We start from the raw sequence: 26070 nt of genomic DNA on the forward strand, positions 1-26070 counted from the left end.
TCAGTTTGCTACTTTTTACCCATCAATGTGATGCACAGAGACCACTTAGGACTAGTAACAGGTTGCTTATCTGTAATTGTTTTTAGGTGGCCATCTGTACATTCAGGCAACCCACATGCCTTTCCCATGGTATTTTTAGCCTGCTGTGAATATCCTTTCAGAGGGAAGTGAGTGGGAAGATATGACTCCTTTCCCTTGTGCATGTACCTGTGTACCTCTGAATGGAGACTGTTTTCACACCTAAAAGCTAGCTCTAGAAGTTTCTGAATTGTCCAAAGCTCTGTCCCCAACAAAGCCCATCAGTATGAATATGCAGGTAACCACTTGAAGAACAACAATTACATCTGTTTTTTTCTTCACAGCATGAAGTGTGTGCTGTTTGGTTTGACAATATAATGTTCATACTTAGAGTAATGAAGACTATACCTGACCTGTTCTGTTGTATTTGAAAGAGGTTATTGTGAAACCAATCCTTGGATCCTGTAGATTATTCCATTTTATAGTAAGTTGCAAATCTCCCCTTTTGGGGCAAGGTACATGTTCTTGGTCCACCTCATTCAGGCTTTAGGCTTGCGTTTGGGACTGTTGGTTACTTTATTTACTTATAACTCTCCTTTCCTGCTAAGACTCAAGATGGATTATACAGGGTAAAACAATATAGTCAAATAACATGAGACATCCAACAAACAATGCAATAGGACTAGGATCACAAAAATTAGTATGTAAAAAATAGTGCAGAAATGGAATTACAAAAGTAGAAAACAAGAGGAAGGTAATACATTCAATAAAACAGTGGAATAGACTGCAGTCCTGTTACCTTTATAAAATGACTTCCATTCCATTACACCGTAGTCTTATTCCTTTTACACAGATGCCCTCCTGAAATATTCTGTTTACAGAGTTTGTGTAATGGCCTGCCTGAGGAAGTGAGGAAGACCCTCATACTTCTATTATTATGCAGAGTAGGAGCCACAATAGAGACAGCAGATGTATGGGCAGCTGTTGATCTTACCTGTTTGCAAGGTGGCACCTTCATAAGACTTTGCTCAGATGAATAAAGCTGTCATGGCAGAGCATAATAGGAGAAATGATTCTGCAGATATGAGAGTCCAAAGCCATGAATGGCTTTGTAGGCAATAGCCAGTAGCTTGTATTGAACCCAGTAGCTGATAGCCCCATGGAGTGAGTCCAGAGTGACTCCAAGCTACAGGGCTCCATCTTGTCCTCCATATTCATTAATTCATTAACAGATCTACATGAAACCACTGACTAAGTTTATCAGGGTATATGTAATGAGGCACTATGAATATACTGATATTCAACTATTTCTCCTTTTCATCCAATTCAGATGGAGCAGTGGAAGTGTTGAATGTGTGCCTAGAGGCAATAACAGTCTGGATGAGGAGAGTGAACAAGCTGAAACTACCTCCTCCAGACAATACAAAGGTGCTTCAGTCTGTGGGTGGTGGTGGGTGTCAGGATGGTGGCCTAGCATAGTTCTGGGTATGGTAGCTCCTCACTGATAGCCTGCTCCTTGGTACTCCTAGATCCTTGGATGCCAGTGAGTGCCCTTTCCAGAAAATACAGGACGTGGCTGTTGTAGTTTGTACTCTGATGGGGCTGACCAAAGAACTTTTAGAAACTCTTATCTGATCCAAAACAGCTTGGAAAGGCTCCCAACAAGAGTATGTTGTAGTGGTCACATCTTGCCTATATTAAAAGAATTGCAATTTGTTTCTGGATGTGATTCCAAAGAGTTGGCTTTATTCTTTAAAACCCTACATAATCTGGCCGTAGGGTGTCTGAGGGAGAACATAATCTGGCCGTAGGGTGTCTGAGGGACCATCTTTTGTATGAGCCTACCCATCTGCCAAGATGTTCTGGAGATGCCCTTCTCCTACCCTTTTGAGTGGTGAGGGCAGTGAGAAGAGGTAGGGCCTTCTTGGCAGTGCCATGTGGAAAATTGCTTATTTCATAAGGCTTTAGATTACGTTCATTCTCCGTCTTCCCTTTACCCCCAGAATGAGGTAATCATTTTGTCCTACATGAATACTGGCTTTCTTAAACACGGAGCTTTGTTGGATCAGACCAGTAGTCTATCTAGTCCAACCTGTTTCACGTGGTGGACAACCAGTTGGCCTGGAGGGCCAACAAACAGTGGATAGAGACCTAGGCCTTCCTTTGATGTTGCCTCCTCTAGCTGGTATTCAGATGTTTACTGCTTCTGAAAGTGCAGATTCCCTTTAGTCAGCATGGCTAGTAACCACTGATGGACTGAATTCAACAATTTAATAAGTGATTAATGAGAGGATATTCAAGTAATACTTCTGCCATCTTCCTGTTTTATGTGTTGGTGGTTGTATTAAATTTTTGTAAGCCACTTTGAACCTGAAGAAAAGTGGGGTAGAAACATTTTAAATATCGTTCTTGACTGCAAAAGTAATAGTTTCATCCCTTGTTCATACTGCTTTATAGAAAAACAGGCTTTAACGTGATGTGTTTGAAAGAGGGTCACCAATTCAGTTTTAAGAGAATGTGTGTAGACTTCAGTATGCTGTACAGTATTACATTCCAATTCATTTTAAAATCAGCTTATTTTAAAAGCTTGCTTAATGTTATTGAAATGTTTAAAAATACCTACCTTTAAGATATTTTATTTTAAACAATCCAATTTAAAGCCTTAGGTTAATCCTCACCCTTTGCCTCCCAGATGTCAGTCCATCTTGAGAGAGCTTCTGGTATTGACAAAATCAGGGAACATATCTTGGAAACAGGGCTCTGCAGGCTACATGAAGCCAGGCTTGCCTGATCTGTTTCAAACCAGGTCTTGAGATCTTTTGGTTTTTCCCTCCTCCTTCTTTGTGCCCTTCCTTCCTCCCATGAGCACGTAGCCTAGTCATGAAATGCAACCTCCCCTCAGGCAAACAGAGCAGTTACACTGAAGGTTTGTGAGCATTCTGTGCAGCGCTGCAGCTAGCCAGTGGCTTGCAGGTCTTGGAGGCCACAGGAAACCAGTTGTAGGTGTGATGTTTGACCCTACTGGAAGCTTGGGAACTGAATGTTGCCATTACAATCCGGGAGGAGCACTTCTGCCATGTCTGTCAGGATCCTTCTTGTGGAGAATCCAGTCTCACAGTGTGTATCAGTCATTGGTTGCTATAAGGAATGAGGCTTTCCCCAAGCTGCATAGAGGGGGCACACTGGAATACAAAAGGGATGGGACCTTTCCCCCAGGTGTGTCAAATGTTGGTTGCTTTAAGCTGCTGCAGGTGAAGGCTATAACAGTCTTGTCTATTTTTAAAAAATGAAGCACTTTTGTCTATACTATTACAATTAGATTGGGTTTGAAACTTTGATTTGCTATTTAGCCGTGTAGCTACCTCTGTTCGCTATACACTCAACAAGAAGCTGAGAAAAAGTAGCTTTATAAGAGTGCTTCTCCAGATATGCTTAAAAAGGCTCCAGGAGTTTGTCAGTCCTGGTCAAAGAGGCTCCTTCCTGAAACTAGGGGAGTACTGTTTGTCCTCCAGCCTGTACATATGAGCAGGTATTTAGCCCCCCGCCCCCAAACTTGTGTCTTGTGAAGAACATAAATCAGCTGTTGTTCAGCTCAGAGCTTCTTTTTGTTTGCCTGATTAACTTAGTTAGCTTAAGAACATAAGAGAAGCCATGTTGGATCAGGCCAATGGTCCATCCAGCCCAACACTTTTTGTCACACAGTGGCCAATACCCAGGTGCCATCAGGAGGTCCATCAGAGGGGCCAGAACTCCAAAAGCTCTCTCGTCCTGAGCAGTTTCCACACAGGGATTTTTCCCCACACAGGTAGCAGGAAGATTCTACCTTAAAGAGGAATGTCCTCATGATGTTATGCTCATTCTGAATGTGATTCAGGGTGTTCTTGGCTTTTGCTTTAAAACAGGAGAAGATATGAACCTACTTTAATACAGCTGCAAGAGGACTCTGAAGTGGCTGCAGGAAGCAGCAGCTCTGTGGACAGTCTCCATTGCTTCTATGGAGTGCGTGAATCTAACCTCCACTTCCAAAATGGTGCAGGGCAGGTCACTGCCATGGTCTCCCCCCCCCCCCCCTCGTCACAGTGCTACTTCTCATACGAAAAACACAGATTAACTTATTGTGAACAGATTAACTTTAAAAAGGTTAACTTGCTATACCTCCAAGCCCAGGTAAGAGAGAGAAGAAGAGAGGTCCTATATAAGATGAAAACAGAAGACAGGCAACAGCCAAAGAGACTCAGCATCTAACCAATGAGAGAGGGGCCAACTGCCAAGTGTACCTGAGTGAGAGAATTCTCTTAACCCTTTCTCTCCCAAATCCTCCTGCATGCAGAATTACACCATCCAACATAAACAGTTTTTTCCATTTCCCTGGATTGTAGCATTATAGCGTTGCTCAGTAAGTAAAAGGGGTATTTCAGGGCCATCGGGTTCCCAATGCTATCTCTGTAGCACCTACACTTTTACACAGGTATGATGGAAGAATGCAGCATTTAGGAAGCAACACAGGGATCAGGGTGTGGTGTGGATGTCATTCCCATACCTCTTGCTGCTATGGTGTGTGTGTGCGCGCGCGTGTGTGTGTGTGTGTTGTGCCCTTGTAGGGAAGAAACAATTTGTAGTCCTGTTTAATGGCTCTTTTTGCACACTGAGAACATCAGAGGCAGACCTGACCTGGTTAGCCCAGGCAAGCCTGATCCTGTCAGATCTCAGAAGCTAAGCAGGGCTGACTCTGGCAAGTACTTGGAAGGGCGACCTCCAAGGAATACCAGAGGCAGGATGCAGAGGCAGACTAATCAAGCCACCTCTCTGAAAAATGTCCAAGCCCCCACTAGGGGTCACCAGAAGTCAACCATGACTTCTGGGCAAGCACACAAACACGCACATGTGTGTGTGTGTGTAAAAAAGAACATTAGAGACTGTCCTACTTGTATGCCTCTCATTATCTAAGGCTGGATTGATTTCAGCAGGGAACAGGGCTTTTTCTGTAGTAGCCCCCACACAGTGGATCACATGATATAAAATGTAATTAGAAAGCATGACACATCCAGTAAACAATTCGGTAAAATTAGAAAAGGTAGAAAAACATTGCATAAATAAAAAGGTATTATATATTATATTTATTTAGAATATAGATATCCTGCTTTTCTGACCTTAAAATGACACACTAGATGGCTCACAGAATAAAGTATTCCCCGCCCGCCCGGCCTGGCCTGCCTGCCTGCCTGCCTGCCTGCCTGTCTGTCTCCGTTCCCCCGCACGCAAGCCCGGTAGGTCGTAGAGCGTTGCACTTTCGGGGGGATTTAAACATCCCCCCGAAATTTTTTTCAACTTTATTTTTGTGCACACGTCGGGACTGGCCCACGTGTGCACAAACCTCCCCCGGCCCCCCAAGTGCCCCCGAAGTGCAGATATAGATATCCGCACGGAGGGGGCAACTTGGCTATTAGTATAAGGATATTTATTTAGCGTATAGATATCCTGCTTTTCTGACCTTAAAATGACACACTAGGTGGCTCACAGAATAAAGTAAACATGCATAAAAATATTTTTATAATTAAAACATTCAAAACTCTTAAACTAACAGCACAATAAAATGAGCTAAAACATTAAAATAGTGAAAGGAGGAAACACTAGAACAGTACTGAGACCATCAATAGACACTAAAATTCCCAGATTGCTATAATTTAATTGTTGATTTTGTTATCCTATATTACCTGCCTTGCAGGGACTAAGAACTGGAGCTACAACTCAAAATCTAAATCTTAAAATTAATATCCCCAACCTTACGGGGGGATATACTTAGCAGGGACATACTTTAAAATAGTCAGTTAAATCAAATGGGTGTGTTTTCAGCCCCAAGAGCTGCTTTCACTGCTTTGCGTTGTCATCTCAGATTCCTTTGCAGACAAAAGCCTTCTAAGACCATAAACTGTGAGGAGGACAGAAGACTGAATTATCTTATTGGACATGCCATTTGTTTCCATTAAAGAGTGACCTCTTCTGGACACTGTAGAAAAATGCAGCTTGGAAAGTCAGTGGAAGCAGTGATGCATTTTATCTGTTTCCTTTCTTCTCTTAAGAAGCATTTGGATATCTCATTAACTCCCGGAACAAGTGTCCTGCAGGCTGCAACACCTTAAAGACAAGTGGCTTAATTGTGGCACAGTGTTTTCTGCATAAGACAGTAAACGTGGAGTATCATTAACATTAAGACTGCCTTCAGCCCTGCAGAAAGTGATGATAATCTTTGTCTGTCTACTCCAGCCAACATTGTAATGTTGTTGTTGTTTCTAAGTAAGAGGACAGAATAAATGGGCTTGGCCATCCCAAAGCCTGTCTTCGTGCTGAGTTCTTGTTGACCTGTATTTTGAGGACATCCCTGTTCTGTTTGACACTCCTGGCTTAGGGACTTTGAGTTGTCGTTGCATCTTGACCTGGATGGGTAGATGACCAGGCTTAGTAATGGATAGATTTCAGCAGCCTTTCAAATGTTCCCAGCACTGTAGACAAACCTATCCACAAGATGCTTGAAGACAAGCATTTTACCCTTGTTCTGCTTGACCAGGCATGGGTCTGAAGGGCTGCCTTAGTACAACATTGAACCAGTGGCTCCCACAATCCTGGATCAGGACTGACTGACTAGGTTGCCTCTACATGGACTAGAGTAACAGCCCCCCCCCATCTACCCTCTTCTGGTCAGAGATGGCAGGGGGTGTGTCTGTTTTAAAAGCCTTTGCTGTCTGAGCCTCTTGTCCTCTGTGGGTGAAGTAGTTTAAGGAGTTGAATAATTCATTAGCTAAACTTCAAAGTAAAATGTGGAACATCTTAAAAGCAGAGACAAGAAGACTGCAAGGGGTTTTTCTTGACTTGGGGAGGTAATTGCTGGCAGCTTAGCTGGGTTTGATTTGTTAAGAGCTGTTAGAGGGAAATACAAGTAACATCTCTTCTTGGAGAAGGAAAATACACTGGCCATCCTGCAGTTTGACCTCAAGACTTGGTTGGTGTAGTCTCATCTGGCATTCTGACAAATAATGGTTAAGAATGGAAACAAAGCTCTAGGTAGGAGTTACAGGTAAAGTGTAGCCTGTCTGCAAAGACCGAGCATGTAGAGTCAAGTCTGTTTGGAGACTAACACTGCTTCTCAGTGGCTTGGCTTCAGAAGTGAAACTGCGATATGAAATCTGCAGAAACTGTAAGCAGTGTTCCCTCTAAGCTATGGAGTCTTGTGAGCAAAAATTCTGCTTCGTGAGCTACTGGCATTAAAGTTGTGAGCAAGCGATTTGGCTACTGCATAAATCAGTTTGCTCTGGAGCTGTCCTTCTGGAGCTGAGACAAAAATGTGTGAGCCGGAGGCTAAAAAACTGTGAGCTAGCTCACACTAACTCAGTTTAGAGGGAACAGTGATGTAAGTATTCCAGAGAATGGGGTCCTTCTGTGTTGCTTCAGATTAAGCCACCTCTTTCAGAGGCTTCTGATCAGGAGGTGGCAAACTTAAGAGTTTCTTACCCATATGCTGCCCTTGATTGATAGCAACTGTAATAACAGGCAGTTTTTTCCAAGATGGGTAGCTATGTTAGTCTGTCTGTGGCAGTAGAAAAGAGCAAGAGTCCAGTAGCACCTTAAAGACTAGCAAAATTTGTGACAGGGTATGAGCTTTCATGAGTCTGAAAAAATGAGCAGTGACTCACGAAAGCTCATACCCTGCTGCCACAAATTTTGTTAGTCTTTAAGGTGCTACTGGACTCTGGCATTTTTTCATGCACGAAGGGCCTTGCAGCCTTTAACATCTTTTGCAAAGCAGATCCCTGTTTTCTGTGGCTTCTACTAGTCCCACCTGGTGAATCTGTGGCTGAGCTGGCACGTGTCTTTTGGTGGCAGCAACACTGTAGTCCAGCCAGTAGATGGAGCCCAGTTGTACCAAGGAATAAAGTCAGAGGCCACTTAGAAAAGTTCTGAACAGCTGTGCACAAACACACCTGCTGCAGCATTTTTCAGGGGGGAGGCTGAGCTTGGTTTCCTCCTGCTTTCACAATTCAGTCAGCACACAACTTATTTGAATGCTGGTTTGGTCAATGGTTTTGTCACTTCCTTATACTTTGAGTGTGCTGGCTGCCTTTTAAAAAACAATTTAATGAACATAATACTGTACAGTCAACACCTTTACAAAACTGCTCTGAGGAAGGGAAGGGATATTTGATTTCACAGGCCCCAGCCAGTCAACACTATGCAGGCTAGCAGAAACAGTTTGCCCAGAGCTTCATCCAAGAGAAAATGTTTTCCTTTAATCAGAGCAGGGTGTTTTCCTCTGCATGCACTAGACCTCCTGTAGAGCAAAAGTGCAGAACTCATTCCTGAACCACAGTAGTAAAAATGGCTCTTGATGTGCCTTCCTTGTACAAATTTCCTGCTGGTGCATTGCCCCCAAGGCTGCCGCAGGAGTTCAGATGACATGAGCCTTTTCCCTAATCCCTAATAGGTGGTAGCCTCACCACATCCTGCAAAGGATTCTCAGGAGTGGGAAAGAGAAGAATGGGGTATGCCCCATGATCTTAGCTTTCCTTGGGTCCAAATATCCAAAGGAGGAGGACAATGTAAGCCACAGTCATTCTTTTCAGCACTTTTCAATTTTTTGTTTTGGGTGGAGAGAGAGAGCAGTCTTCCATTTCCCTGCTTGCCCTGTTTTCAGTTCCTTTTTTTAAAAAATGAAGTTTTATTAGTTTATATATAGAAAGGGGAAAAGGGAAAAGAAAGAATACAGAGTTATATATATTAAAAAAAGATTTTAAATTCTGCATGCAAATCTTCTCATAAAAGTTTCACAACTATTATAACTATCTTTCTTATTGTTCTTCATTTAGTCTTAGTTTCTCAGTATTTATGCTTTAACCAGTCATAGAACAACCTCCATGGTCCCATAAATTTTTCTTCCATTTTTCCTTTTAGTATATTTGTCAATCTGTCCATTTCAGCACATTCCACTGTTTTCAGTTCCTGACCAGCTGCTTTTGTATTCCCTTTTCCCCCCAGCAATCCGAGAAGACGGCATGCCAGGAGGCAGGAACAAGAGCATTGGGCCTGTCCAGGTGAGCTAGCTGTCTGGGTGCCTGAATCCAGCTTTCCTCTGCTGGCCTGTTGTCTCTTCTCTATACCCAGGCTCTGTTAGTAGGCCTCTTAACAAGTGGGAAGTTGTCTGTTTCAATGCTGTGGTCCTATTGATGCCACTGGCATTTCAGGAGGCCAGATTTCCTTTGGATTGCTCCTGTTATGTTCAAGGAGGGGAACCCCTTTTCTGTTCTGTAGCTCCCTGCCCTTTGATAGCACCATGCCACCATGGCTAGCTGTGCTGGACAGAGCCATGATTTGTGAGAGGGAGAAGCAGGGTACCTCGTGCTTGGGTTTCTCTTTCTTTACTTTCCTTTTTCAGCTTCCTCTGTTTGTGCATCTTGGCAAGAAGGAAAGCCACTTAGTGCTAATTTTTCTGAGTTTGACATATGTAGAATAAGGGTAGGGTGGGTGTGGTTTTTCAGCCTCACATTTTGTAGTAGTGTTTCAGCTCAGCTTCCGGGTATATGGAACCATCCCAACCCTGTCATGGATTTCTCTCAACCGGCTCTGCAAATCAGCTGACAATCTCTTCAGCACTGGAGCAGTCCTTCCGTCCTTCATCAACCTACAAAGTCCTTCAGTCCCTGCTCTCCATAAATCTTTCTGTGCTCACAGCACAATTTCTTAAGTTGTTGCACGTGGGGAACCCAGTAAATGTCTTGCTGATTGATGAGCTGGCTTGTTGGGAGATGTCTTGTAAAATGCTTGGTAATTCAGTGCAATAGCTTTTGCAGCACAAGTGAGAAATGATTGCCACTTTCCAGATGGCCACCAGAAGGGCTGCTTTGGAAGGCAGAGAATGCTTTTGCATTTGATTTTTAATGTGGCAGCAAAATGGTCCTACAGAATGAGGAGTGATGCCTCTTGCGAAGCTCAGGTTCTTTCTTTGACAAATCAACATGGGTAGTCTTGTTAGTCTGTCTGTAGCAGTAGAAAAGAGCAAGAGTCCAGTAGCGCCTTAAAGGCTTAACGAAATTTATGGCAGGGTGTGAAGTTTAATGAGTCACTGCTCACTTCTTCAGATATAGGTAGAATGTGAGTCCATCTGACCTATATATTGGAAAGTGATTTCAGATGCCGAGTGACATTAGCAGGTGAATGACAATAGCAGCCGTGATTGGATTAGGTGTGATATGCAGAGGGGGGGGTAGGCATGGAGATATCAGTATTGGTAATGAGACAGGAAACCTAAGTCTCAATTAAGTCCAGGTGATGCATTGTCTGGAGTTTATTATTAGTTGCAGTTCAGCACTCTCTCTCTTTCTAATAGCCCTTTGAAATTCCTTTGTAAGAGAACTGCTACTCTTAGGTCAGCAACTGAATGTCCTGGAAGTTAAAAGTGGTCCCCCACTGGTTTTGGAATGTTGTGGTTTCGAATGTCAGACTTATGTCCATTAATTCTTCCTTGAAGAGACTGGCCTTTTTGTCCAATGTAAAGGGGGGAAGGGCATTGCTAACACATGATGTGATAAGTCACATTAGAGGATGAGCAGGAGTATGAACCTGAGATGGTATGGCTGATGTTGCTGGGTCCACTGATGGTAATACTATTAACTACTTAACAGTAACATGGACTCTGGTATCAAGGCCTGCAACAAACCAAGATGCCAACTTAGCTCTCATATAGATCCTAGCAACACCATCAGTGGACCCAGGTTTCCTTTCCCATTACCAATATTGATTTCTCCATGCCTTATCCCCCCCTCTGCATATCACACCTAATCAAATCACGCCTGTAATTCACCTGCTATTGTTATTTGCCTGCTAATGTCATTCGGCATCTGAAATCACTTTCCAGTATATAGGACAGATGGACTCACATTCTAGCTGCATCTGAAGAAGTGAGCACTAACTCATGAAACCTCACACCCTGCCACAAATGTTGTTAGTCTTTAAGGCTCTACTGGACTTTTGCTCTTTTCTTTGACAAGTGATGCTTTAGCCTTTTTCCAGAGACACAGACTTTATCTTTGTACTAACAGGAATTCCTGAGGGATTAGTCTACTGGTTACTGGGGGGTAGCTCTGAGGAGCAGTTCTCCATCTTAATGACGCATAAGAGTCAGCTGCCAACAAAGTCACAGGCTGAAACCTGACCCAAAGCGGAGCTGATGGACAAGATTTGCTGAGTGGACTTCGTGCTTCAGTGTTGATAACTTTAGGGTAATAAACATAGCACTGGGGGAGGCAGAGATACCAGGGTGGTTGCAATCCTGTTGAAATTATATGGCTGCTTGTAGCAAGGAAGGCTGCTGAGTGCTCTTGAGACTCTTCTGAGAGAGGCAGAAAATATAATGCCACATATGCAGCCAGGTGCCACTGGCATGGGACCGTGCGAACTGCTTTGTGGGAAGCTGTCTGCATCCATCCTTTTAGTTACCCTTACTGGTGTCCTGTGGCTTGGTGGGATTTTGTGTTTCCTGGCTTCCTTCCAGAGAAGTCTGTGCATGCTCCCTGAGGGCTGACCAACACTTGTCTTCTACCGGAGGAAAAGAAAGGAGACAGGATATAAACTGTTGGAGGGAGGGCAGGGGAGGCTTAACCGTTCTGATGTTTGCAAGGCCCGTGGCTTGATTGAGCAGCCAGTAGAAAGTCGTGTGATCCAGCTGTAATTCTCTGCTGTGCTTCATTTCAATCTTCAGCCCTGTGGAAGCCATGGCTTAATGTGGCAAGCAAACAGAGGAGAGAGGTTTTGTTTCTGTGTTGCTGTCCCTGGCCCAGACATCTGTGTATTTCCAAAAGCATCTCTGCAAGGATAAGGCAGGGAAGTCACTTGTTTCTAAACCACAGGGGATGTTTGTGTCCAGAGCTTTTATTGTCAACAGCAAGAAATGCTAAGCAGTCCTCACACTCTCTGTCCTAGAAGTTTCTCCCCCGCCTATCCCATCATGTGGGAGTTGGTCATCAACTATTCTGTAGGAAGGGAAAGCTTCATGGCTGGGTCCAAGTGAAATGAAGCCCTGAATTCTGGTCCTGGAGCTGCTTTAGAATGCATGGTGAAATGGTTGGTCCTGCTTGGCTTCAGAAAACAGCAGCCTTAACTGCAGCCTGTTTCTTTTCTCTCTAAAAGATATCCGAGGAAGAGATTGAGCGCATCATGTCTGGGCAAGAATTCGAAGGGGAAGCCAATATCTCTTGGAGCAACAACGGGGACAGTGACAACAGCTCTCCTGGCAACGGGGTGTCTGAGAGCAACCAGCCCTCCCCTGTCTCAACTCCATCTTCAAGGTGGGACTTGGGAGAGGGGCAAAACATTCCTGGTTTGGCTAGGTAGGGTGGGGCAGTTTTTACTTGCATCTGCCTGATACCTCAGCAAGGTCTCTTCTTTTGCTGATTTGTACTGTGCCTTCCCATGCATAGGCAGTCTGTGTTGTATGCTCAGGATGAAAGAGGGTGTTTGAAATGAAAGTAAATTGATATGTACTGTGGGCTCCTGCACTTTGCAAGGTTTTCTTCTGAAGTGGAGTCACCTGGTCAAGCTTCTTCCCCTTTAGTCTCTCACAGCTGCCCTGTATTTTCCAGTAGGTCTGTGGAGCTGAATGGGTTCACTGCACTCAGGGATCAGTATATTGGGACGCCAGTGTCTGCACACTATCAGTACCTTCCGCACCTTCTGAGCTGCCCAGCTCACACTGCTCTGCTGCCCCCTCAGCCCCGCAGCCTTGACCCTCAGTCTCACGGCCTCCTCATCAGCCAGCTGGTGTCAGCAGAGGACCTGGAGCCCTTGAGCACCCCAATGCTGATTGAAGATGGGTGAGTGTCTCCCCCCCCCCTTGCTGCAGGGCTTGGCTTGCTTGCATGAGCTGCCTGGAGTGCGTGAGTTCCCTGGCTTGCAGAAAGCCTGTGGCAGCCTGTGGAACCCATTTCTTTGTACAGATGGGGTGGGTGGCTCTCTGGTCCTTCCTCCTCCGAAGACAAGGGCTGGAGACCTTTTAGTTTCTGGAATTAAATGGAAGGCACATAGTAACTGATCTTTGTTTAAAAATAATTCACTGAGATTTCTTGGCACAAGCAAGGGTTGCCATGTTGGGCTCGGGGGGTGAGAAGAAATCAGGGAATAAGAAGCCACCTTGGGGTTGAGCTCAGAAGTGCTTGCAAGGGACACAGACGATTGCCGTGCCAGTTTCCTTTGTTGGCTTGCCAGACCTGGTCAGTGGCCCAAGACCAGCTCTGAAGTTCTCCTGTCCCCCATAGGAGTGCGGCCTGACAGTCAGATGGGTCAGTCCCAGTTGTCACCACTGGGGGGTGCTGCCATCAACTGGAGCCTGTTCTCCGTTGAACGTTAGCTGCCTGTTTTGCTTTTCTGACACAACGTCTCTCTCTCTCTCTCCTCTGACTGCTCCTGCAGGTACAAGGTGACTCAGGCTGAGCTCTTTGCGCTGCTCTGTCGGCTGGCAGATGAGCTGCTGTTTCGGCAGATAGCCTGGATCAAGAAGCTGCCCTTCTTCTGTGAACTTTCCATCAAGGACTACACTTGCCTCTTGAGCTCCACATGGCAGGAGCTGATCCTGCTCTCCTCCCTTACGGTTTACAGCAAGCAGATATTTGGGGACCTGGCAGATGTGACTTCCAAGTACTCTCCCTCGGATGACGAGCTGCACAGGTGAGGGGGGAGAGGCAGCTCCAGCCTTTATGTGTTTGTGTGGGGGGGGTAACTCTGCTGTTGACTCCCCAGCTGGGCTTAGGATAGTCACTCTGTATTGCCCCAGGGATACCCAAGTTCTGCTGTAGCAAGAAGGAAGGAGATAAAGCATGGTTCTGCCAGACACAGTTGCAAAAGAGCTGAAATTGCTTGGGGTAGGTCACAAACACCCTCCTCTGTGGGAGCAGAGAGATGTTGTCTCCAAGGCAGCCTCCTTCCTGGTGTTTTTTGGAAGGGACTTTCCGTTTTCAGAGCTAATTGAGCCTCCAACATAACAGGAGGTCTCCATGTCTATAGCACCATAGAAAGAGGGGCTTTCCTCATGCTTACTTTGTAATTTTTCATACACATGCAAATGCAGGATTTAAGTATGCAGAGTGCTTTGGATACATCATCTCAATAATATAGCCAACTAGAGATGTAAAATTTCCGGAAATTTTGAAGCTCGGGAAAAAACCCAGGTTTTTTCTGTTTTTTTCTGGGAAAAAACGGAAATTTTCGGAAAAATTGAAAAAATGCTACATTAGCATTTCTTTTGTCTTTTCTAGATTGAAAGTCATTCTGTTACTTTAGGAACATAAAATATGACTATGGACATTTTTACTTGGCATGAAATTATCACAACTAGCATATTAAAAATATAGTGTATCCAAACAATTATTACAAACAGAATACCCACCCACATGCAAAAACAAAACTGAAACCTTTTTATTTTCTTCTGACAATAGCACCTCCTAAAGGAAGAAATGCATCTTGTTCTTGCATTTGGAGAGTTCAGTTTGTAACCTAGGACTTGCTTGTCCTCAGTGCACAGAAATTAGATCAATCTGATACCATATATATATATTTTAGAAATGATTTGGAAAATATTTGAACACCTTGTCTTAAAATATTTTATTCATCATGTTAAAACAAAACATTCCATAATCAATTTTTTTTTCTTTTCTTTTTTCAATTTTCTTTTCTTTTTCCAATTTTTCGGAAAAAAACAAAAAAGGCTTCAGGAAAAAAAACGGGGGGGGGGGAACGGTTTTCCCCCCGAATTTTTCCATTTTTTTCCCGGGCCTTCACATCTCTATAGCCAACTGCCTAGTAAAGTGAACCAGGATGATTAAACACATATAACAGATTGGGAGGAAGGAGGTGCTCAGTCTGAGAGGGGATGGCTTGCATAAGACCATTGACTGAATACCAGCAAAGCTGCAGTTCCCACTTACAGGTCATGTTTCTCACCAATGTACTTCCGCATTGGGAAAGCACCAACTCCTGTAGCTTAGGAGGAATCTGGGAATCTTCACCCTCTCCTTTGAGTGAGGGGTGCTTGGCTTTCCTTTGCTCTGCTTTTTCATCCCATGAGACTTCTGAAAATCCCTTGTCAGAGCTCTTTTGCCTCTAATTCTGGGTGGAGATAGAAATTAACTTACTGCTAGCCATGTTCTCCCAAAGCAAGTGACTCCCAGGACTCAATTTTGGGCCTTGGAAGTAACGGGGCATTTGCCACTTCCCAGCATCTCAGAATGAAGACTTGGATTGCAGAACAAAAGTCCACTTGGCCCCAGGTCTGAGGTTATTTTCCATGGCATAAATTTTGAACAGCCTGGCCTGACGACATGGTTAGCTGATGCTCCCAGTGGCCCTGCTGGCAATCATTCATTTGGCAGGGGGGAGGGGGTGTTTCTAAGTGCCAAACTATCTTGTTTGGATAGATACTCCCAGTGGGAGCCCCCCCAATCACCTGGCATTTGATTCTCTCCAGTTTGATGTGCCATCCTGTGCAGATGCCAGGATCTCCTTATTAGGCTAACAGAGGACCTGGCTGCTATCTTTGCACAGTGGCATTGGGGGAAAGCCCATCTGAACTCTTAACTTGGGGCATGTACTTTCATCCCCCTTCCCCACAAGTACGTTGAGAAAATGTCAGTTGGGGCTAAGATCAAGGAGGGATGAGGCATTGTAGAGGTTTTCCATGTGAACAGGCTCTGTCCCTTGCGTGCAGACATTTTCATATTTAGGTCTCTTGCTATGACGCATGAGGCTTAATTCCCACACACTCACACGCAGCCCTCTGTCCCTTCTCCCCTTCCTGGTCTCCTTCTGAATCCTTGACCTGCAACACTTTCAGCTGCCTTGAAACTCCTACCCTCTCTAAATCAAATCCTGTCTGCCTATCCGCCCCCCACTTGCCTCTCTGTAATATGGCTCCAAATTTATAGCATCTTTTTCATCTAATCCACCTCTTATCAGGAGTTTTGTTATTTAATTCCAGATTGTTGCACCAGTCACAGCCTGGCTCTAATGAGCACTGCCATCTTCAGAGGTGACTGAACTCACAGAAACGCAACCAACCTGGGCCTGTTTCACGTGTTAATTTTTCCAACATGGGACATCTATACAGGCCTAGCCTCTGAAAGCACTGAAATGCTGGTTATGTACAATTAAAGCTCCACACAGAACTAAAACCTTTTGGTGCTCATTGAGTTATCCCATAGCTTGTTCTTGCACCTGCAGGGTCTCTGCTTTCGGGGCAAGCATAAAGAACCTTGGGCCACTCTGCTGAGATTAGCGATCAAGGCAGGGTTCATCATGCCCCAGAATGCTTTCCCAAGAGCTGACCTGCAAATTACGCAGCAGCTTTGCTTTCTCTTCACAGGAGCTAAATCCCACCCAAGTATTTTTGGGGTGTGCCAGGAGTAGGGTCCAGAACCTTCATATGTCAGTAAAACACCTTGCTTGATTCCTCATATGTGCTGTCTTTGAGGAACATTACCTGGCCTTAAACTATCTTGCTTCTTTCCCAGTGGGGTCCTAAGGTGACTTGCAGCATTGTTCTTCCTGTTTTATCCTCTCAACAACCCTGTGAGATAGGTTAGGCTGAGGAAGTGAGTGGCCCAAGTGACCCAGTGAAGTTCCATGTCAGATTCAAGCCAGAGTCTCCTAGATCCTCATTTAACACTCTCTAACTACAAGATGTTGGCACTGTAGCTTGTTAGCTTCTCTCTGTATACAGACATTTGCATTTAAAATCCCGCTGGGATTGTTTCTCTGTATTGTGTAGACATTGGAGCTCTTTGATGTGTTCCTCCAGGTTCTCACTGTCTCTGATGCAGCTCCTCTTACGGCAGCTGTCTGTTTCTTTCTGTGGCTCTCTGCTTGCATGGTAGGAACTGATGGGTGCCCCAGATGGTCCTTTCCCTGTCCAGGGCTAAGCAGTTTCTCTTCTCCACTGTTTGGCTTCCCTGCTGCGTTCATGCTCCGTGGAATGTGAGGAGAGGAGGATGAAGAGGTAGGGGAGGGCTCAATTCACTGCTGCAGGTGTGAAGAGGATTTCAGCCCCCCCCCCCAGCCCCTGTATTATACATTCTTTCCCTGGGACTGCCCAGGTATGAGTCCATTTCCTCTTAGCTTTCAATGTACCCACTTCCGTAGAGTGGGTTTTAATTTAACTGTCTCACACACCTGAGGAATTGCAGCTGTACAAGCCCATTAGAAGGAATCCTTGGCAGGTGGTCTCTTGCTTTGGAGTCCCTTGGTCTGGAGTTCGTGCTGAAAGTGCCCTGGAGCTCTCTGACACGGGCTTGTCTTTCTGGGGATTATTAGGAAGGGACCTGAAAACAAATCAGCCAGTATCGTAGTGCCCCTGTATAAATCCATAGTGCGACCTCCTTTGGAGTACTGTGTACAGTTCTGGACACCACGCCTCAAAAAGGATATTATAGCATTGGGAAAAGTGCAGAAAAGGGCAACTGGAATGATAAAAGGGTTGGAACACTTTTCCTATGAAGAAAGGTTAAAGCACTTGGGGCTCTTTAGCTTGGAGAAACGACGGCTGAGGGGAGACATGATCGAGGTTTTTAAGATTATGCATGGGATAGAGCAGGTCAAGAAAGAAGTACTTTTCTCCCTTTCTCACAATACAAGAACTCGTGGGCACTCAATGAAATTGCTGAGCAATCAGGTTAGAACAGATAAAAGGAAGTACTTCTTTACCCAAAGAGTGATTAACACATGGAATTCACTGCCACAGGAGGTGGTGGTGGCTACAAGCATGGACAGCTTCAAAAGGGAATTAGATAAGCATATGGAGCAGAAGTCCATCAGTGGCTATTAGCCACAAGGTATAGATAGGGACTCTTAGACTGGGGCAAGTGATGCACTGTATTCTTGGTGCTTGGGGGGGGCAACAGTGAGAGGGCTTCTAGTGTCCTGGCCCCACTGCTGGACCTCCTGATGGCACCTGGTATTTTTGCCCACTGTGTGACAGAGTGTTGGACTAGATGGGCCATTGGCCTGATCCAACATTGGCTTCTCTTATGTTCTTATGCTCTCTTCCGTTCAGATTCAGCGAAGAGGGGATGGAGGTGATGGAGCGGCTTATCTACCTGTATCGCAAGTTCAACCAGCTGAAAGTCAGCAATGAGGAATATGCATGTATGAAGGCCATTAACTTCCTCAATCAAGGTGAGTGCAGCTAAGAGGCTTTCCTTGCCAGCCCAAGTAAGTGCTGGTCCCTTTGTAGTCATCTCTGTTGTTCTTGGAGACCTCAGTGGCACGTTAGCCATGTACCTCCTCCCCTGGTTTTAAAATTGGGACTAGGAACTGGCCAAATGAGGTTTGTGGAGGAGGTGTAGTCAACAACCTTTTTTATAGCGTACAAGATAAAGAGAGACAACCCCAGATAAAGGTAGCCGAAAGGAATCTTTTTTTTTTAAGTTGCCTCTTTTTAATTATTCTCTTGCCTGAAAGGTAAGCCCAGCTGACTTTGCAGAGAGAAAAACAGATTCTAAGGCTCTAGATGACCTTGCATTGCCCAGAAACTTGGTGGGGCACACAAACATTTCAGCATACATGCTGAATCATTTGGGAGCAGTGGTCATCTGGTCTGGCGTTCTCTGATCCTCCCTGCCATACTCCTTCTGCCTTTGTGGGTTGGCTGCCGAGAGATGACTTTATAGCGGGGTTTTGTGGGGGTTTTTGCCGTATTTGCTGCACAGTTTCAGTGGCTCCAGCAGCACCATGCTGTAGGACCATTTCTTCTCCGAGTGCTGAGAGTGTAGGGGAATCCTCTGAACGTTCACCTTGTTTTCAGTTTAACCAATCAAAAGGCAGGATTTTGAGCCCTGGCTCATGGGCAGTAGAGGTGAAAAACTGGGGGCTTTCTGCTGACTTGCCTATTGTACCCTTCCTTTCTTGGGCAGTTCCCCAGCAAGCAGCAAATGCACTCTTCCTGTAGTCCGTTCTTTGGTTTTGATAGTTTTCATGGTATATTTTTATTTATTTGCCTTTCTTACAAAAGCCAGCATCATGGTTCTGTCTCCTTTGTCCTACCCCATCCCAGCAGTCAACTGCATAACAAGAAACCTGGCCTAGACAGCAGAAGAAGGCGGCTGCACTTGAGGGCTCAGTCTGTGCTTCTTGCCCCTAGCTGGTCAAGCTAAATTTCAGGAGAGCCAGATCAGAACTGGCACTGGTGTTAGCTGGAAAATGGTGCACTACCGCATTGGGGGGGGGGGGGGGCTGAGAATTGGAAGAAAAGGGCAAGTAAAACTGCTAATGCTAATATATGACAGACTTGCCACATTTAAAATGAGCAAATAGCCTATTCTGAGCATTTCCTTCATCAGGTATTGATAACGTCGCTGAAGAATGTTCAGACTTCCAGACCACTATAAAGAGGCATAAGTGCTTTAAGGAACAGTTGGAAATGTTTAAAACCACGAGATCCTACATATTCTCTCTATCTAGTACTGCTCTTACAGCTGTAGCAGAAGAAATCCTATATATTTACATTACTTCACTTAATGCTGACGGGGGGCGGTATTGGAAGAAAACCTGACTTGTGGATTTGAGGAAGTATACACAAAACCTAATATCCGGGGCAAAGATTTTTGAGAAATCGCAGCGTCTTAGAGTAGCCTTAGTTAGTGAGAAAGATTTCCCCCTCTCAAAACAGTGCCTGAGCCTTGTCAGACAAGGACGTAGATGGAAAAGAAGAGTTTAAACCAGGGTGGGGCACCTGTGAGCACATCCTCTGCTGCCCCTCAGACAATCTTGCACTTCCATCTCTCTTCAGATTTATGCAGAACTGTGGTAAACTGGCTGCATCTGAGGAAGTGTGCATGCACACAAAAGCTGATACCCACCTAGTTTTGATACTGAAATATCGGAAAGCTTCTATATCAGCCATATCCCAGACAAAAAAAAATAATTCTCTTCTTCCCTGTCCCCCCAACTTGCCACTGCTGCATGAATGAAGGGAAGTAAGGCTCAGGGCTGCAGGCCTCAACCAGGCAATAGCTGGTGTCTCGCTTTTTGCGGGGAGTAGTTTTGTGCGCGCCCGTGCCTGGAAGTCATGGTGACCTTTGACAACTCTTACTGGGGCATGGAGGACATTCTGATAACCTGCCTCTGGCCTCCGGGCCCTGGTACTCTCTGGAGGTCTCCCATCCAAATACTTGCCAGGGTCAGCCCTGCTTAGCTTCCGAGATCCACCGAGATTGGGCTTGCCTGGCATATCAAGGTCAGGGCCATAACTGGTGTCTCTTTAGCTGCTCTGTCCAAAGTCTCTTACTCAGCTGGCAGAAGTTTCTTCCAGAGGCTCAGTTTCCTTGGAAATAATCCATGTGTCAACTGGCAGAGTTTACCTAGGCATTCAAAGCAGTTTTGAAATCCTTTGCTGTTGACCCTTGTATTAACCGGTATTGTAGTTACTGATGGTACCTAGATAGGATGAAGACCAACTTTCCTACTAACGTAGCTTCTTCTGCACTCAGATATCAGAGGCCTGACAAACACATCCCAGCTGGAACAGCTGAACAAAAGATATTGGTACGTCTGCCAGGATTTTATGGAGTTCAAGTACCCGCATCAGCCGAACCGCTTCCCAGACCTGATGATGTGTCTGCCAGAGATACGCTACATTGCAGGTAAGTCTCTGTCTTCCATAACCAAACTTGAAAGCCAAAAGAGCACATTGACTCTCCACCAGCCCATCACTACCTTTCTGGCTGCAAGGAGCTGCCCACCATTTTGGCTCTTGCATGGGGGTGGGGTGGGGTAGCATACTCAGCCAACCCATAACCATCCCTGCCCCTTTTGTTTGCAGGTAGCTGGGGAGGGCCCTTGTCTGTTTTTAAATGTTGCTAACTGGGTGATGCATTTCCTGGAACATTTGTGCAGTCTCAGTTAATAGAAGTGGGCTAGTGTTAAAAAGGGTGGCTGACAATCCATAACCCTGGCTGTGGGGTAACTCATTTGGGTTCTTGCCTTGACAGGGAAAATGGTGAATGTCCCTCTGGAGCAGCTGCCCCTCCTGTTTAAGGCTGTTCTTCATTCCTGCAAGGCCAGCATGAGCAAAGAGTGAGCTCTCGTTGCACCCCTACCCATCTCTTACTCTGGTGCCTCCGGCGAGGGGAAAGAGGAGGAGCCCACGGCCCAGCCAGTTGGGAAAGGCCGTGGCAGGGCAGTGGGTAGCCTTGCCATTGTAGCAAGAATCTTTTTTTAACCTCGTTTCCTATAATATTTATTTCACGACAGAGTTGAATGTATGATCTTCAACACAGCGTGTTCTCTCGCAGTTTACAGAATGTGAAGATGTTTGTTGCAGTGTTTTAGGGTTAGATCTTTTGTACTGGGGGGAGGGTGGGCTGGGATCGATGACTAAGACTACCTCAAGGAGAAGGTGCTGTTCAGGAACTGCTCTTTCTGTGGGCCACACCCAAAGCGTTTATCCCATCGGGCAACTAGCCATCGTCTGCAGCCAGAATCTGTTCTGCCCTAGAGAAATGCCAAGCTAAAGAGTGGGCACGGCTGGTCATTTCCTGTCGCCCCTCATTTCCTTTGCTGCAATAAATAGTCCATAGAACCTCCCTAGGTGGCTCTTCAAGTATCTCCCCTCCCACACACACACACGCATTACACAGTCTTCCTTTGTTTTGCAGTCCCTGCAAGTGCTCCATACCTGGCAGCCGTGTTTCCCTATGTTTACTATGCAGGGGTGTGACTGCAAGAAGGAAACATGGCAGCTGGAACAAAAGGTGATAGGTTATAAGGTATGCTCACCTGCCTTGCAGGTTGCAAAACATCGTAACAGCTTGGCTACTGAAAGGGCTTAGCCAGGCGTGCACACACCAAAAAGCTTGAGGCATATTGCTTGAACTGCAGAAGCCTATCTCATCCACTACCAACTTTTAAAGCTGCAGAGCCCTCCAGGCATCCCTCCAGACCCCAGACCCTTTTGCAAGCTGATGCTTGGCACATCTCTAGGGTTGAATCGGATGCAGGCTGGTATGGGAATGCAGATGGACAAGGCATACTGAAAAGTGAACATGCCTTGGGCCTAGCAAAATGCCTCCTCCATCTTTGGCTTTGGGCGCTCTCCCATGGGATGGAGCCTGACTTGGCTACACCAAGGAAAAGCTCACTTTGTTGATCTTCCCCACAATGGTTTTGCTGCTGATGCTGCTGATTACCAGCAAAGTGAAAAACGGGTAACGGCTGTTGCTGGGACCAGATTTGTTGCTTCGTGAACCTTCAAACTGGAGTCACGATCCCTTTGCTTTTTTCCTGTTGGTCCAAATAACATTTTTCTCAGGAAGGCCTTCTGCTTTGACACACTATACCTCAAAGGGCAGTGGGAAGATTGGAACATGTTCTCTGTGTGTCTGCCTGCCTGCCAGAACATGGTCATATTTTTATTTTTATTTTTGCAAAGAGCTTTCCACAATTTGGCTAGTTATCCTTTGGCTTGCTCGTGTTCATCAGGGATACTTATATTGCACAAATGGAAGCTCAACCCACACTGTTGATGGCTTTTCTCAGCAGTTCTACTAAGAGTTGTTTTTTAAACTAACATATCTGTGACCACATATTTGTCAGAAGCCCTCCCCACCTTTGCCATCTTTCCCCTGCCTCCAAACATATTTAGAAGGGGACTTGACTTAGGATGAGCACATCATACTAGTCTGCCTTTAGCAGCTGGAGCTATTGGGGGGGGCAGAGGGGAGGTTGCTGGCCATTGTCTCAGCTCATTCTTTTCAGCGTTAGCAGCAGCCTCCACTGACAAAGACTGTTTATGTCTGGGAGCAGAAAAGCCAAGCTGAATCCACAACGCGAGCCAGAGGCTAATGTAGCAAGCCAGAAGGTAACTTGTTGGGCTGTCATTAATGCCTCCTGCAACCAAGTCTGCTAACGACTTGGGAGTTTGAAACAGGGTAAAGTGAATGTAATGCATTGCGGACTCAGGTATTATGTGAAGAAAATAGGACTGTAGCTAGAGGCGTAGAGACCGTAGGTCACTCACTAGATGGATTTGTGAATTTGGTTTGAAGGACACCCTACAAAGGTTGGAAATTTTTTTTTGTACCATTCTTCACTCACCAGTCATTTTGCAAGAGACCATATAATTTTGTGCTGAATGCTTGGGGGGGGGGGCACAGAAGAACAACTGACATCCATTATCTTTGGCTTTCCCTTCCTGGGCCTCTAGCTTTGAAAAATCCATCTGCCATAACAGGGTCCCTGCTAGTTTTTTCAACATTGTGGCCTAATTTTTATCACTTTCTTGGGGGGGGGGAGATGGGCTAGGCCACTTCCTCCCCCTCAGTAAAAACAAGGACCACTGAGTTGCTTCCCTAGAATGAGGCTGCTTCAGCTACCTCTTGGATCCAGCCAGCCACCCCTGTGGCACACCTCTCCCCCCAAACATATACCACATCCTCTTCAGAAGCTGAACAGGGAGACGGGATTCCCCTTTGCCATTCAAGTCCAGTCCTTCAAACCAACTTTTTTTGTTGTTTATAAACTTGAACTTCTTTTATCTTTATTTTATTTCTAAAGGAAAACAAACCAAAAAAGGTGGGAGGGGGAAGATCCAATGGCCCTCTTCCTCCTGTAACCGTGGCTGTCACCGTCTGTCCCTCTTTTGGTTTGATTTTTGGCTCCAATGCAACCGGGTCTGTGGAAACCAAGATGGAGGCGCTTCCTCTTTCTCAGGCTTTTTAGTGGCAATCAGCCCTGCCCAGCGAGGCAGGAGGGGAGGGAGGGGGCGGGGCAATTACCTGAAGGATGAAGCTGTTTTTGCATTGTAGAAGATATGTGAATCCAAGGTGACATCCCATCCGATGACGCCAGCGGTGGCTGGCCACGAAGTTTCTCTGAGTTCTTGTGTACAACTTGCGTTGCACACTGAAGCTCAGGGATATGTATTTAAATGCAACTCAGAGAAACCCCTGTGGCTGTCACTGCTCCAGGTAGGTTTCTTTCTTTTGCCTGTTTGGGGACTCCCTACACTCTGGCAACAGAATACAGGAACTGTTTTTTGGTGGCCAAGGAGGTTTTGGTCGCCCCAAGCAAGCCTGAGGAAGAAGCCACTGGCTGGAATAGAGAAAAGGCCCAAGTGGGCCACCGTGGACCTCAACTGAGCCTTTGTGATAGATGGTTTTTCTTTCCTATGTATGCAAATGTCTTGTACTAGTTGTTGATAACATTATTGACTCAGTTTCCATAACAAAACTACCTCTTGTGTGACATCCTGTTTATCATCTCAAAGGGATTGTGTGAAAAACAAAAACACTTTTCTATCTTTTAAAACATGCTGCTGCTTTACCTATTTGAGTGAAAACACCATAGGGAACAATATCTGTGTTGGGATTTTTCCTTGTTACACCAATTTTTGTTGTTGAATTGCACAGGGGCAGAGCATTCCACTGGGCATTCCAGTCTGTTTGGAAGGCTGAAGCTGCTGTTGACAATTGGAGGGAGTGGCAGCTGTGGGCAGGAGCTTCTCCCCAACAGCCTCTGTTTTCCTCTTAAATGACTGGAAGGTCTAGTGCCCTCCTGGCATGCTCCGTCCCTCCCATGCTCCTCAGAGAACTCACATCAGCATCAACTGTTAGGGTAGCTCGAGAATAAGCAGATATTGCTGTGGGGCAGTTCACCACCCCAGCCACTGGCTGAGGCTGTACCTAAACTTTGGCTGAAACACTCCACATTCACCCTCACTTGCACGCACCTGTCTGTAAGTTATCACAAGCACAACACGGCTACAAACTTCTCACCCTGCTCTTTGCATCTACCTCTTGGCCCACCTGTCTGCTGCCTACATCGTTCTGGGGCTCTCTAGCAGGAGGAGGAAAGGAGGATGTCAATTCCTTGACCGAGCTGCTCAAAATGCATTTTTCCCATAATCCCTTGTAATAAATCAGGGAAGCAGGATGTCACTGCAACATAACAAATAGTGAATGTTTAGCTGTTATGTTTTTAACATGCTTTTGGAGTGGGAGCCTTGGGCAGGCGGCGCAGCAGGGTGAAATCAGCCTGTAGTTGGCCAGGTGGACCTGCTGGTGCCTCCTTAGCACCGCAGTGTTCTCTCATTATGCTCTGACGAGTGAAAGTTGCTCCTGGCCACACTGCAGGTCCTGAACTTACTGCGTCCAGCTGCCTTGGCTTCCAGCGCTCCACTCTGTGACTTGACTACCTGTGGAAATGTGACCAATAAGTGTTAAACGCATGTTTAGCAAGTGATAGATATTTGAACTAATAAATGTGAACGGTTCTGGATCACCTGGCTCTCTCTCGTCTTCTCTGCTTGTCCTGTTTTCTGTATCACTTGGTTGGGCTCCTCCCTGTTCTACCTAGCTTCCTGTGGGAGCAATGCCACATTACGTGTGTGATGGGTGCAATGGGGTAGAGTGGCCTACAGGCTCTCAGGGATTTGGGTATGATGCTTCCATGCATACAGCAGCATTTGTCTCCTTGCTGTGTGTGTATGTGGGAGGTATATTGGTGGGAGGGGGGCACAACCTGGTGCTCTGGAAGAAAGTGTGCCCCCTTAGACTTCTCAGAAGGAGGGCTTTGGGAGCACATTAGTTCTGATATATTGAGGACATGCACCAGGTGGTGTGAAAGGAGTGAATTCTTTAGCCCCTGAAGGATATGCCTCTTGCTTTTAATAGCTGTTGCACAGCAAGAAATAAAACACCAAGCAACCAAACCAAAAAAGAAAAGCAGCCTTGACCAGTGCACTGTGGAGGGAAACAAGGAATCAATTAAAGATCTCTTGTGTCAGATGAGAGCGGCAAGCCGGTGAGGAGGGGCTTTGTATATTTAGATTTCTATACATCCTGGAGTGCATACATTAGGGTCCATTCAGCTGGAAGCGAGCCATGCAATCACAAAGGCAAAGGAAGCTGGTGTGTGTGTGTGTGTGTGTGTGTGTGCCTGCCTGCCACACAACTGATGGCAGCAGTATTGCCCAAGTGAGCAGCTGCTCCCCACCCATCCCAGCCTCCACAGCCTCCCTCCAGGCCT

General features: G+C 45.7%; 1 protein-coding gene across 1 annotated transcript in view; it reads left to right on the plus strand.

The window, feature by feature from the left end:
• The window catches only part of NR6A1 (nuclear receptor subfamily 6 group A member 1), a 33974-nt gene extending 12842 nt beyond the window's left edge, over positions 1-21132 (plus strand). The window contains exons 3-9 of the mRNA XM_015423023.1: positions 9046-9101; positions 12193-12350; positions 12648-12875; positions 13471-13725; positions 18101-18222; positions 20535-20687; positions 21036-21132. Coding sequence (XP_015278509.1) covers positions 9046-9101; positions 12193-12350; positions 12648-12875; positions 13471-13725; positions 18101-18222; positions 20535-20687; positions 21036-21124 — 1061 coding nt within the window. The 3' untranslated portion in view covers positions 21125-21132. The remainder of the gene's footprint in view (positions 1-9045; positions 9102-12192; positions 12351-12647; positions 12876-13470; positions 13726-18100; positions 18223-20534; positions 20688-21035) is intronic.
• The last annotated feature ends 4938 nt before the right edge of the window (positions 21133-26070 follow it).

Source organism: Gekko japonicus, unplaced genomic scaffold (genome assembly GCF_001447785.1).
Source record: "Gekko japonicus isolate JY-2015 unplaced genomic scaffold, Gekko_japonicus_V1.1 scaffold208, whole genome shotgun sequence".
Taxonomy (NCBI): Eukaryota; Metazoa; Chordata; class Lepidosauria; order Squamata; family Gekkonidae; genus Gekko; species Gekko japonicus.